General features: G+C 44.4%; 2 protein-coding genes and 1 long non-coding RNA gene across 7 annotated transcripts; 1 reads left to right on the forward strand and 2 right to left on the reverse strand.

The window, feature by feature from the left end:
* Positions 1-540: 540 nt before the first annotated feature.
* Positions 541-5082, reverse strand: gjb9a (gap junction protein beta 9a). Its single transcript, XM_057058225.1, has 4 exons — positions 4817-5082; positions 2011-2226; positions 1542-1843; positions 541-1453 (listed from the first exon to the last, which is right to left on the reverse strand). Exons 2-4 carry the CDS (start codon positions 2179-2181, stop codon positions 1111-1113), a joined length of 816 nt encoding a protein of 271 aa, XP_056914205.1. The 5' UTR covers positions 2182-2226; positions 4817-5082; the 3' UTR covers positions 541-1110.
* Positions 5083-6874: 1792 nt separating this feature from the next.
* On the reverse strand, positions 6875-8063 carry LOC130539705 (uncharacterized). The gene is made up of 2 exons (XR_008954203.1): positions 7920-8063; positions 6875-7824 (listed from the first exon to the last, which is right to left on the reverse strand). It is a non-coding gene; the product is annotated as an uncharacterized LOC130539705 (long non-coding RNA).
* Positions 7182-11079, forward strand: ptp4a2a (protein tyrosine phosphatase 4A2a). Of its 5 annotated transcripts, XM_057058231.1 has the most exons (10): positions 7182-7329; positions 7939-8071; positions 8146-8277; positions 8748-8815; positions 9089-9124; positions 9214-9309; positions 9385-9477; positions 9744-9874; positions 10039-10113; positions 10212-11079. In XM_057058231.1, the coding sequence occupies exons 6-10, from the start codon at positions 9214-9216 to the stop codon at positions 10321-10323; spliced, it is 507 nt and encodes a 168-aa protein (XP_056914211.1). In that variant the 5' UTR covers positions 7182-7329; positions 7939-8071; positions 8146-8277; positions 8748-8815; positions 9089-9124; the 3' UTR covers positions 10324-11079. The 5 variants fall into 5 exon arrangements, with proteins under 5 accessions (XP_056914211.1, XP_056914209.1, XP_056914208.1 ...); XM_057058229.1 differs by having other exon boundaries at positions 8748-9124; XM_057058228.1 differs by having other exon boundaries at positions 8748-8903; positions 9089-9309.
* Positions 11080-12192: the final 1113 nt, after the last annotated feature.

Below are 12192 nucleotides of genomic sequence, written 5' to 3' on the forward strand. Positions count from 1 at the left end.
TTGGATTCTTGTTCTGCAGCTACATTGCATTCAAACTCAAGCTGACCTGGGTTATTTGGAACCATTTGCAATAATGCCAATTAAATTTTTTTATTTTAATGCATAATGCTGCCACCTAGTGGCGCCGTAGATACCTAAAGTTTATCATGAGCGCCTCCCTTTATAGTGGACTCAAAAACGAAGATTGACTGAATGTCTTCATTTACAGCTGTTGCAAATTCAAATCTGCTCGGATTCTTCTTGTGCCCTCCCGGTTGTACTAACACTACGCTGTACCAGCCTGACAATGTTGAGTCCAGTCAGCTTTAACAGAGCTTTTCTTTCAAGTCTTCAAAAAAAAAGAAAAAACAAGTTTTGGTCCACTTTGTGACATTCCTGCAGGCCTGTAGTCAAACAGAGGTAGTCTGCTCTGTGTCTGAGGATTAAATCCAGCCTGTCCAGCAAACTGCAGCATCCGGGACCCACTCTTTAGTCACCATGACAGTATTCGGCGTGTAGGTGGCTTTGGGTCTCAGTGGTTGCATGTTGTAGATATTAGAAGTCTTTTACCCTTTTATTAGAAGAAATACAAACAGAACAGCATCACTTTGTCCGTCACACAATTATTAAAGTTTAAATATATTTTATGTACTGAGTACACTTTGTTTCTTACAATTTTTACATCAAATTCTATATACAGTGATGTTGAATCACAATCAGCTGCTCTCACACACAGAGTTGGATTTGACCTGGGTCCTACAAGATGGATTGCATCCATCAATCCATCCATCCATCCGTCCATCCATCCATGGTCATGGAAGTGTTGAGCTGATCCAAACCAGTCCAGGATGGAATATGACACCATTTAAGCACAAATATCAAGGAACACTTAACCCCAGAGAGGCCATTTCCATAGTTTTAGGCCATAACACTGTTTCCTGATTGGCCTCGACCAGGAACATGGTGATGTCCTCTAGACGTCCTACCTCTTGTGAAAAGAGGTGAAGTGGTTCAGAGCTTCGAACGGCTGCCTCTTCAACCTAGACCCTGACAAGCAGCTACGGATAAACTGAGAAATGAAGCTAACTCGTCCTATTGCATTACCTCCCGGGTCACACAAGCCTGTGAGTTTTACAGTGTGGTCGTCACAGTACCTTCTCTGACCTTCTCCTTTCTGTTTAAACTGAGCTGACTGTCCGTCAGGGTTGGGTCAGTCTTGTGATACTGGGATCTGGGTGGGACCATGTCGGTGAGTTCGTGCTGCTCAGCAAATAGGATCTGTTCGTTCCGGTGGCGGATCTTTACCAGTTTGGCGATGCGCTTCCCAATAAGATAGAGCATTTCGCAGATGCACATGAAAATGCAAAGCGCACTGGACACGACCATGAACAACATGAAGATCTTTTTCTCCGTCGGGCGACTGATGAAGCAGTCGACCGTGTTGGGACACGGATCCAGCGAACATTTCGACAACCTGCCCAGATAAAAAAAGAGAGACCGTATGAATTCACTACTGCAGGTAGTTGCATGGAATCATTCTTCACACCACATTTAAATGTTACCTGGGCAAGTCATAACCATCATATATCTTGTACAGAATATAAAGAAACGAGGCGTCAAATCCAGCTTTGAGGATCAGACTCAGCAGATAGGTCCACCACAGCCCCCCTCTCTTCTTGCCGGGGTTGCTGTATAGGTGAGAGCCGTGGTGCTGCTCCACGTATTTGGCATCCTTCCCTTCACGGAATTTGACGTGAGCCATCACTATCAAGGACGGGCAGGTGACGAAGATCAGCTGCAGAGCCCAGAGACGGATGTGGGAGATGGGGAAGATGTGGTCGTAGCAGATGTTGGTACAACCCGGCTGGAAGGCAAAAAACATTTGACGGGGCGGCATTTGGACCAGAGATGAGAAGATTAGAGGGCATTTCTAATAATATTAATCTGGAATCGATCTAAATCTAGCACGCTAGTGTAGCATCTCGCTATAAACTACTTTCCTACAAACATGTGCTTTTTTCCTTATGTTACCTGTCGAGTGTTGCACACAAAATCCTTGCTCTCGTCACCCCAGACCCTCTGTGCTGCCACCACAAACACCAGCACACGGAACACAAACACCATGGACAGCCAGATTCTCCCAAAGGCCGTGGAGTATTTGTTGACTCCACTGAGAAGGCTCTCCAGCCCCGACCAGTTCATCCCTGCTGCTGCTGCCCTGGCCCGAGGGAGGAAAGCAAGTTTACCCTGTAACGTACAGGAAGAGAGAAAGGAAAGTTAGGTCTTTAAAAACTCCGAGAGAGCGGATCGTTATTTTGTCAAGTGACACCACAAATGGTGATTTAGTAGGACAGCGTCTTTGAATTTGTAGCTCCCGCCGGATAGAGAGAGCTTTCTGGTGGTTCTGAGGTTCAGACACGAAGCTTTCATCGTGGGCAGACAGAGAGAGAGAGAGAGAGGTTCCACTCAGCTCCTGCAGGGATAAGAAATGCTGCCGGGCTTTGTTTGGTGACTGATCCTTGACAGGGGGACCAGGCGAGGCTCCCTTCCAGGTGGGCACTGAAACTTTTCAGACTCCAGCTGTGAACAGCTGCATTGAACTCAGCCACTCTTTCCTTCCATCTTGCTGTCTGGGGACTGTTGTTGACTCTGCACCACACTGTTATCGGCTGTATCTGCTTGCTGTATTGTTGCTCACGTGATCGACCTCTGCAGGGCTGAAATCTACTGTCGGCATGCTCACACATGCTGTGATGTTACAACTGTGTAATGTAATGCTAGCGGAGGTGGCTTGATGTGCGTCACCGCCGTCCTCTCAGAGCAATTCACCATGTTTGAAGTGATTGCAGCAGGATGGTAACTGATTAGGGACACAGGAAGTTAGTTCCTGATTTGAACCGTGTTGTCCAAACAGCAGTGGCCTGGGGAGATTCTGAGGGTGACAATGAAGGCCTCCGCTAGCTGGTGTGCACATGCACTGATCACTATGGCAGGTGTATTCATAAATGAAATGTAGGATTATTAATATTACCAGACCGCTCATTAATGTGTGTCGAGTATGTGGTTTTATAGGCCCATGGATGAATCGTCCTGCTGGGATTCTAAGCAAGACTGGAAACCGTCAACAACTGAGCCTGCCCAGTTCTGAGATGAACAAGTTACCTTAAAGGCTCATTTCTAATGCAGCTCTTATTCAAGCTAAAACTATTTACTTTAGGAAATACACAAACTCTACATCGGCCCTAGACGTCAGACAAATGTCTACAGTGGGAAAATGGGCGCAGCTTCCAACAGAAAGAGGAAAATAAAATGTCTTTCAACATTTTAAACTGTGGACTGTTTCTATAACTGTGCTTTCTTCCCAAAGTCCAAACAGGCCTATTTTGATGTATTGGAAATGCTCAACTGTCCCTCAGTGTGAGGGTGTGACTGACTGCTGAGGGCTGGACAGCAGCCTCTCACCCAGTGGCTGCTGGGCCGGCCTCCAGAACCCAATTATATATTATTTAATATTGCCGATTGTCAGGAAATGACGATGTTCAAATCTGTGTCTATCGGTGAACTTTTGGGTCTTTTGGTCAGTGAATTGAAGTTGATTCAGAGAGTCCTTTAGTGTCCCTGGGACACAGATACCCACAACTTGTTTTGTATAAGTTAGATTTGTTCAGATGAGATGCAAATGTCACACAATCAGGTTGAGGAAAGGAACTCAAGACGATGATTGTTATGTTTGGGTGTGGGCGCTGGAGGAAAAGGAAGGTGGCGAAGCTGAGCGTTGACACTCAGGCCTGCTGCTTACACCCCACAAAAGCATTCATCACCACTCCCTAAGCATTCTGTTCACCTGGCCAACCTGTTACTGCACCATCTCTCTGGAGCCTCTGTAGTTCTAAATAAACATCAATTCAAAATTTGCATACCTCCTGTCTGGAGAGCGCCCTTCACTCCACATTTTCATGCTGTTTTCATGCTGTTGTTAAATCAGCTACCGGCTAATGTTTGGAGTTTTACAGCTTATATTAAAAAAAAAAAAAATACTTGAGTTCCTGTTCGGCCAGCTGCCATAGATAAATTAGCTGCCACTGTAGAGTTATAAAGTATGTAAAACAATAACAAACAGTCCTTTAAAAGTGTAGCTATTTAGTCACATGACCAGGCCTGTTTCCTGTGTCGAGGGCTACACCTGGATTGAGGCAGAACACCATGACTCTAAAGTGTGAGAAAAATGTCTGTTTTTATTCTAACCATCAAAGTTAAAGACCCACTTTCAGTTTAGGCTCCCTACGCTGGTCATAAATCTTATATGGAAACACCATCTGTATGGCAGAGAAGTGCAGGACCACACACTGTTTGGAAAAGTGTAAAATATTTAGATGTGGGACAACAGGAGTAGCCGGGCATCAAGCGCTCAACACTCAGTGTCTGACACTTTCAGTAAATAAATAAGACTTTTTCAGACCCTGTATTAACTCCCACACAGGCCAGATGGGTCCGTGTTCATTTGGGGGGAAAACGTAAAGCATATCTGAATATTTCACTCCTAAACATTCCACGGTGGTTTGGTCCCTCTGTTGAATCACCACACATTTCCTGACTGGTTGCTCAATGTCTTTATTTCCCTCTTAGTCATAGCAGAAGGAAAAAGTTACTCGAGTTGTGTCCTTTTTTTAGGTGGAATGATGGAGTTTTTTTACCACTTTCCTGAATCTAAGCGACTTGTATCTATTTTTCTATCTGTTTTTCGAGTAAATAAGGAAAATAAAATGAAGTGAGATGTCTGAGCCAGAAGTTTGTCCGTAAGCATGTGGCAAATTTATGAAACTCAATCAGGACTTACCTTGAGCTGAAACCCAGAGAAGCCCAAAGTGTCGGAGACCAGGAGACATAGATTGTTACACAACGGAGCAGTCAAACACGCTGAGGAAGATCCAGTTTTGGGGTTTTGACTTCTTTTTCTCTCTGTCTCTGCTGCTGCTGCTGCTGCTTTCTGTCGCCCTTCCCTCAGAAATCCTGCCAGACCAGATTCAGCAGCTTCGACGTCATCCCACAAACACACACACACGCAAACACATACACACACACACTAACTTTACGTGCCCTGTCTTGTCATTTTGCAGGAAACAGGAAGACTCCCCTCCCTCCAACCTCCCATGAAACCCAACACCTTATGAATAGGTAAAGAAATGCATAGCTCTGTTAAAGGGGGAGAACATCCAGCCCCATGCGTGTGAACACACCCGCGTGCGTGTGGAATGGGTGATGCCACACCCTTTGTAAGGAGATAGGGAAATGTGTAATTATAGTGAATTTGTTCACATGGAAACCACTGATGAAAAAATAACAGCAAAGAAATATAGTGAAATAAACGACAAAGCTGCATTGTTGGCTGTTTGATTACCTATGAGGAAAGTACATAAGGCTAAAACCTTTCAATAATATGAATGTTTACTTGTGCTGCCATGGCAACTGGGTGAGTGGGAGAGTTCAAGCTGCCATATTGGTGCGCTGGTACTGTTGGCGGACATCTGTGGAACTTTCCTCATGTTAACGGTGGTTTACATCAAGAGGCTCAGATGGCTCCAATTAGCTCGACCACTATTTAAAACATTTTCTGCCGCTGACTCAGCGACCGTCTGACTCAAATGGTCACTTTAATCTACATCTAAACATCTTTGCTTATTTTGTTGTTATGCAAAAATGTGGTGAGGGAAGTAAAATAACAGATTTAAAAAATAAACCCTAGAAAAGCAACTACAGTATTGTCAAGGTAGAGATAGTGTTGGGAAATGAGTTTATTTATGTCAGTTCCTTTGCTGCTAACATCATAAATGACCAGTGAGGTAAATAAGTTTGAGTTTTGTAATTTTCTGCTTGTGTAAATATTCGTGTTCTCCAGCACCTACTTAGATCTACTCTGTAAACAATGAAGCCAGACCCTCCTTTACAACCGTCGAGAGGATCATAAATGTACTTTTTTTTTATTCCTCATGGTGGAAAAAATGATGCTGTTTTGTTTTAGGATGTATTGAGTTGCCATTTCTTTTAGAAGACACTGGAAGAACCATCAATCCTCCATTTCTCGAATGTACTCAAGACCTGACAGAAATAAATTATTCATTTTTCAGAGGTTTTATTTTTACACCCCAGAACTATCAGAGTCAGTCAAGAGTATCCCAGAAAGGTAAGTTAAGGTAGGTTTTTCCATTAATTCAATATAGTTCATTCAACATAATTAATTCAATATTATTTATTAATTCATAATTGAAATCTTTATTCATTTTTCAAAGAACTACGGTAGTAAAAGTTTGTAATTTTTTCCTAATCTATAGCACTTTGAACCTGAACTTCTGAGGCCCAGGATAAAGATTTGCTAGCACGTAAAGCACATATGGAACACCATAGCGAAGTGGCCGGGGTCCATCGGTTCAGACATCGGTACCGAGTTTGAACTGGGGGCCTTCAGGCCGCAGGACGCACCTCCAATTGGGGTGGAGAATGGATCTGCAACCACAGAAAGACTGGTGATGGAGGACTGTAGTGATTAATAAGGTTGGTGGCAGCATAGCAAAGAAGGAACAGGAGAAACCAGAAACTAACGGAACAGTTGGAGAGAATCCTGGATGTTACAGTAACAGTGATCCCCTGAGGGGATTCCTACAGGTGATTCCCAGAGGTGACTCCCCACCACCAGGAAGCTTACTGTGCTCTACAGATGTATTTAAAAAATACATATTATGATTATGATTATTACTAAAACTCATACTTGAGTAGATGTCAAAATGTTATGTTCACATAAATATTATCAGGGAAACAGTATATCTGAGTACACATTGAATATTAAACATATTTTAGTATTTTCGGCGTGGAACCAAAAAACAAAAAACACAGATTTAAATGCCAAAAAGCAACTGTATTTCAATTAATTCGATTTTCCACGTCTAAACATGACAGATGAGTTGAAGTTGCTCTATGCCAACGGTAGATGGCAGCAATGAGCACGCAACTATTGTATTCAAGAACAGGGTCGCGACAGATTTACCCGTCTTCCAACCCTGCGTTAGGTGTGAACGGGGCTCTGTAGGAGCTGTCTGCACGATCGCCTGTTTCTTGTGTTGGTGAAATGTGATAAAATCTATGTTTGAGGCAGAAAGGCAGCAGTAATCAAGCTGAATCATTATCTTCAAGAGGAAGTCTATATCACATAAATGATTCGTGTGTTTTATTTTGAAACCCCTTGCCGGAAGTCGGGTGGTTGATTGTTGCCAACGCGACCTTTCTTTTCATCATGTCTTCGCAGACTCACGCCAGCCTCTAGAAGCGTCTGGATTTTTCGTGAAGCCGGTGTGTTTAGTAAGTAGCTCAGACAGTCCGCGTATGTTTGTCCTCGACACGGATTCTGTCGCTGTCCCTTTGACCGCGTCCCCGTTAACAAAGACCCCGTTTTCGCTGCCGTTACTGAGACCCGGCGGATGCGCCGGCCGGGAAGCGTCGGCTCGCTCTTCATTCTGGATACATTGTTGTCGACCCGTTTTTAAACGACGTAGTTCGTGTCGCAGGTTCTGGCGCGGCTGGTTCTTCTCCGACTGTTGGCGGCGTCGTCACTCGTGCGAAGCTACGGCCACTTTTGGGGTCGTCCTGAATCAGCCAAAGGACGCGTTTAAAGAGCCCGAATCCGTAGCTGACTAACCGAGATGGCGTAGAGACATTGGTCGTCAATTTTTCGCGAAGTTCCGTTTGACCCGACAGATGTATTGTCGGCCCATATGACGAACCTCCGGTATTAAACACGCCAGGAACCTTCGGGTGATGCTGTGAGGAACAGGCTGCCTGGGCGACCGCTGGCCTCTGTAAACACACCAGTTGAAGCGTTTTTAATTGGATCTGCTCCGACTTTTTTTTGTAAACGGTGTTTGCTCTGATCCGGGGACAATTGACTTTACCTGTTTTTCCTCTGCGCAGCAGGTTAGCAGTGAGCTAGCGGGCCTTTGTCAGCCAGGACGCAGGGACGCAGCAGCATCCTCATCAATGGTGTGTCTACTTCCCGGAGCTGTCACATTCTCCTGTGTCCGCTCAATGAGCTGTCTCCATCGCAGTGAGTGTGTCCCCAGCAGCTTCCAGAGCGAGCGATCAGTCCCACCTGAACCTCGGTCCCTGTCCCCACCTCAGGCTGCACCTGTATGGCGTTTGCGAGGCTGGGAGGGGAGTTCTGCCAAGCCCAGCACCTGCTGCTCATCGTGGACAAGTGAGAAGAGAAGCCCCGCTGGGTCCTGCCGCTCACACGCACAGGTCTGTGCACAGGTCTGTAGCCACCGGGGTCTGCATTAAAAGTGTACATTCACAGCACAGATGTCACAGAAGGTTTCCATCCAGTGGTGCACAGTTAGTCCTCATGTGACTTTCTTGTATCGAGCTCAAGCGGCTTACAGCCTCTTAGCTAATTAGGGTGAAATATTTGTAGCCTATTTCAGATTCTGTTTACAGTGTAAACTTTATTGTCAATGTCTGTTATCCTCTGCATGTTGTGTGCGGGGGCTGTAGGTCAGTGTGATGACTTTTTGTCCATTTACCAGAGTGAGCATGCGTAGTGGTAAATTAAGAATAATTTGTTGATTATCTTTGTGGAGGGGGAGAAAACACACATTTTGGCTGCCCCCTCCCCCCATTTACAAAGTTTATAACACCAAACAAACACTTGGCAATCTGTGAAAGCGAGACAAAACTGTTTTTGGATCTCTCTCTCCTCCTCTTCCTCTTCCTCCTCCTCATAGGTTCTTACTGCCATTTGTTGACCCATATGAAGACGAGCCAACCGTCAGACTTGCATCTGCTCTTCGGAGTAAGGGAGCGTCATTCTAGTCCTGGACGTTTCCTCACAGCTCCCCTCGCCTGCGTTGTCTTTCCTGAATGGGCTAAAACATTTCATAGTAAATAAGTACAGGTCTTTTCATTCTCCAGGGCTGAATTTTAGCCTTCCTCTGGTCTTTTTTCCAACCAGAAAAAAACTTCGGACACTTTTCTTTTTTCCATTGCAAGTTTATATTATAGTTTAGTTGATATTTGCCAAATTACAGGAATCATAAGGCAGTAAAAAGTGTTTTTTTCTCCACAGATTTGCAGTAAACACAAGAGCTGAAGCCTTTTAGTTGCAAGTTGGCTTTTTTTTAGTTATATGATACAAATTTTTTTTATCAAGTTTTTCTTTTAATGAATGAACAAATCTTTTTGGGTGCAAAGATGAACCGACCAGCGCCAGTGGAGATTACATACGACTGTTTGAGATTCCTCATCACACATAATCCCACAAATGTACAGCTGGGGAAGTTTATAGAGGTATACAATTGCCACAAATCCTTGCTCCTCTTTTCTAAATGATGGAACCGTTATAAAGCATGTTTTGATGCGTAGGATCTTAAGGCCTATGGAGTGAACACGTTGGTCAGGGTGTGCGCTGCTACCTATGACAAGACGCCAGTGGAACAAGAAGGAATACAAGTCCTGGTGAGACATGTGGACTTCATCTACTGGGCAGTTTAGCAGGAATCCTCTGCAAGATATCGCATGTTTTTATTAGTGCAAAAGGCTTCAAGTTTAAAGAGCCAATTTTGCCCACTTCCATCAGAATTGAACATAATTGCTGTTTGAGTGAATCCTTGATCTTTTTTTTGTACAATATTAAGTCCAAACTCTTTTAGACCGATTGTCCAGTGTGTGTCCGTATAGCCATATGCAGTGTGCATCACAGACTGATCTCTTCCTCCTCCCAGGACTGGCCCTTCGACGATGGCTCCGCTCCACCGGACCAGGTGGTTGATGACTGGCTGAACCTGCTGCAGATGAAGTTTCGAGATGAGCCCGGCAGCTGCGTGGCCGTGCACTGTGTTGCTGGACTCGGACGGTCGGTACCCCCCCGCTGTTACTACATGTCCCTTCATCTTCAAACTGTTGCCTCGTCTGCTAATGTGTGGTGAAGCGTAATGGCTGATATTTCTGGAAGGTTCTGAATCTATTGACGGGCAGATGACTGTTGACTTAAGTACGCCAATCATCGTTGTTCCCTAGAGCTCCTGTGTTGGTGGCTCTGGCTCTAATCGAGTGTGGGATGGAATATGAGGATGCGGTACACTTCATAAGACAGTGAGTATAAAGCTTAGTGTCACACTCCTAAAATATGCAGCAAATCTGCGTGGAAGCGTTGCAGTTTCTGCGTACTACATGCAGCTTCTGCTTATCAGGAAACGTCGTGGAGCCTTCAACTCTAAGCAGCTGCTTTACCTGGAAAACTACAAACCTAAACTCTGTCTTCGCTCCAAAGATGCAAACGGACAGCTCTGCTGTATACAGTAGGACGCCGCCATCCCGCTCAGCATTGCTGCGCCCTTTCCTGAGTTTATTCAGTTTATTTAGAGGAGTAAAAGAGATTAACATTTGTTCTGATGGTTTTAAAATATCCTAGCCTCCATTCAATTATCCCAATTTGAAACAGAGGCATAAAAAAAGAGTTAAAGGTTGTCCATTATTGGTCTTTAAATAGGCTTTAGTAACAGTTTAAGTTAAAAGTTTAATTTGGCCACAACAACACTGTGAAAAAGACAAATCCAGCCATCATAGTTGTTCACGCAGATCCTTTTAAGGTGCAGCTGTAGGTATTGTCGATGTTAAAGATGTGTCAGGTCAAATATTATAGCAGCTCTTAAATCAGTAGGAAGGTCCTTTTGACTCTTGATTCTCTCCTGTTAGGTTAAAATTGCTTTCACCACCCAAAATGCTGAATAAATAACTTGCAGCATGTGTGCGTGGTTGTCTGTACCTCCGTCTGGTCAGCTGCTGTCTCGCTATGATGCCAGTGGTCTCTGTGGTGTTGCAGTCCCTCTCATTTTTCACTTCTTATACCCTTTATTTATTTATACTTGTCCTTTATTTAATGAAGCCACAAATTTGTGAAATGTTTGTCTGCTTGAAACGAAGAAGAAAAGTGTTGGTCGTGTCGCCATCTGCCGTCTTCGCCGCCGCCGTTTCCCTTGCGGGGTCGCGGTGCTGCCGGAGCCTTTCCAGCTGCTTCACTGTTGGTTAGTTTAGGTAATTAAAGTGGTTATTACTCTACCTTTCTGTGGTGTCTCTATTACTCTTTCTTTTATTTTTTGGGAAAACACAACAGCCATAAATCTACTTTAGTGGCTTCACTCTATCCTGTGATATTTCCTCAATTTTACTCATTTGAAGTTGAACATTTTGCCAAAAGTGACTTTTGTTTGCACCCTCATTTTGATTTTAGAAGTAGGGGGTTAGTTGGGGTACCTAGGGTTAGGAGCTGGGTGCTGTATCATGCCCATGAGAGTCCTCACAAAGATAGAAGTGCAAGGATGTGTGTGTGCATGCGTGAGACAGGGAGAGATTGCCTTTGGCTGTGGTGATGGTGTGCGAATGCGGCTGTCAGCGGGGAGTGATGGTCTCATGCAGCCTGTAGATAGTTCAAGGGCGACCGGCTCTATCGACTGACCTGACGTCACACAGCACATGAATTAACCTTGAAAGAGAGCGCCACGGTGGGCGAATACAACAAACATGCGCAAAATAACTTTGATGTCCGGCCCAATAGTGATGGACAGGTTAGAGACTTGAAAATCAAATGTGAATATGAAAAGTGAATTATCTTTGTGTGATATTTCATGACCATAGAGTTCATAAAGTTGGAAAAAGGACATCAATTATTTTTTGGACAACACTGATGTGGCCAGTCGGTTCACATGGACACCGGCGTCGTCAGATAATCGACTCAGTATGAGCAAAACACAACTTTATGAACAATTTTTTTAAACCTGAGAATTTAGTAGTACTTTTCCCCAGTGCTTGAAGCACCTTTGGCAGCATCAGCAGACATTATTTCTGGTCGTAGGTTAGCTCAGGAAATTAAATGTGGTCAAAAACTTCAGGTCAAGATGCTCTTTCATTGAAACGCTGCTATAAGCCGCACCGTCTACAGGGGGCGCCCTGGTCCAACATTATTCAATAGTCCTGGAAAACAAATTTTTCTACGGGAGTTCACTTTAACAAAAAATGGCACATGCTACATTGAACCGAGGGACAATTATCGAGAGAGGTCGAGGAGGGGGAGGAAGGAATGAGAACAAGGCAGATGTAAATGGTGACCCAGTTCACACCGCGGACCGAAGCGGGGATTTGCTGCAGAAATCATCAATGAAAACAAAGCCGGCG

Source organism: Takifugu flavidus, chromosome 16 (genome assembly GCF_003711565.1).
Source record: "Takifugu flavidus isolate HTHZ2018 chromosome 16, ASM371156v2, whole genome shotgun sequence".
Taxonomy (NCBI): domain Eukaryota; kingdom Metazoa; phylum Chordata; class Actinopteri; order Tetraodontiformes; family Tetraodontidae; genus Takifugu; species Takifugu flavidus.

What these genes read in the sequence shown, in the direction of transcription:
- gjb9a (XM_057058225.1), bottom strand. Translation starts at nt 2,181, where the DNA reads ATGAACTGGTCGGGGCTGGAGAGCCTTCTCAGTGGAGTCAACAAATAC. An exon ending in TTGTGTGCAACACTCGACAG is followed by an intron (nt 1,844 to 2,010) that starts GTAACATAAGGA and finishes TTTGCCTTCCAG; the next exon opens with CCGGGTTGTACCAACATCTG. An exon ending in GATGGTTATGACTTGCCCAG is followed by an intron (nt 1,454 to 1,541) that starts GTAACATTTAAA and finishes TTATCTGGGCAG; the next exon opens with GTTGTCGAAATGTTCGCTGG.
- ptp4a2a (XM_057058227.1), top strand. Translation starts at nt 8,774, where the DNA reads ATGAAGACGAGCCAACCGTCAGACTTGCATCTGCTCTTCGGA. An exon ending in TGTGTTGCTGGACTCGGACG is followed by an intron (nt 9,875 to 10,038) that starts GTCGGTACCCCC and finishes GTTGTTCCCTAG; the next exon opens with AGCTCCTGTGTTGGTGGCTC. An exon ending in GCGGTACACTTCATAAGACA is followed by an intron (nt 10,114 to 10,211) that starts GTGAGTATAAAG and finishes TCTGCTTATCAG; the next exon opens with GAAACGTCGTGGAGCCTTCA.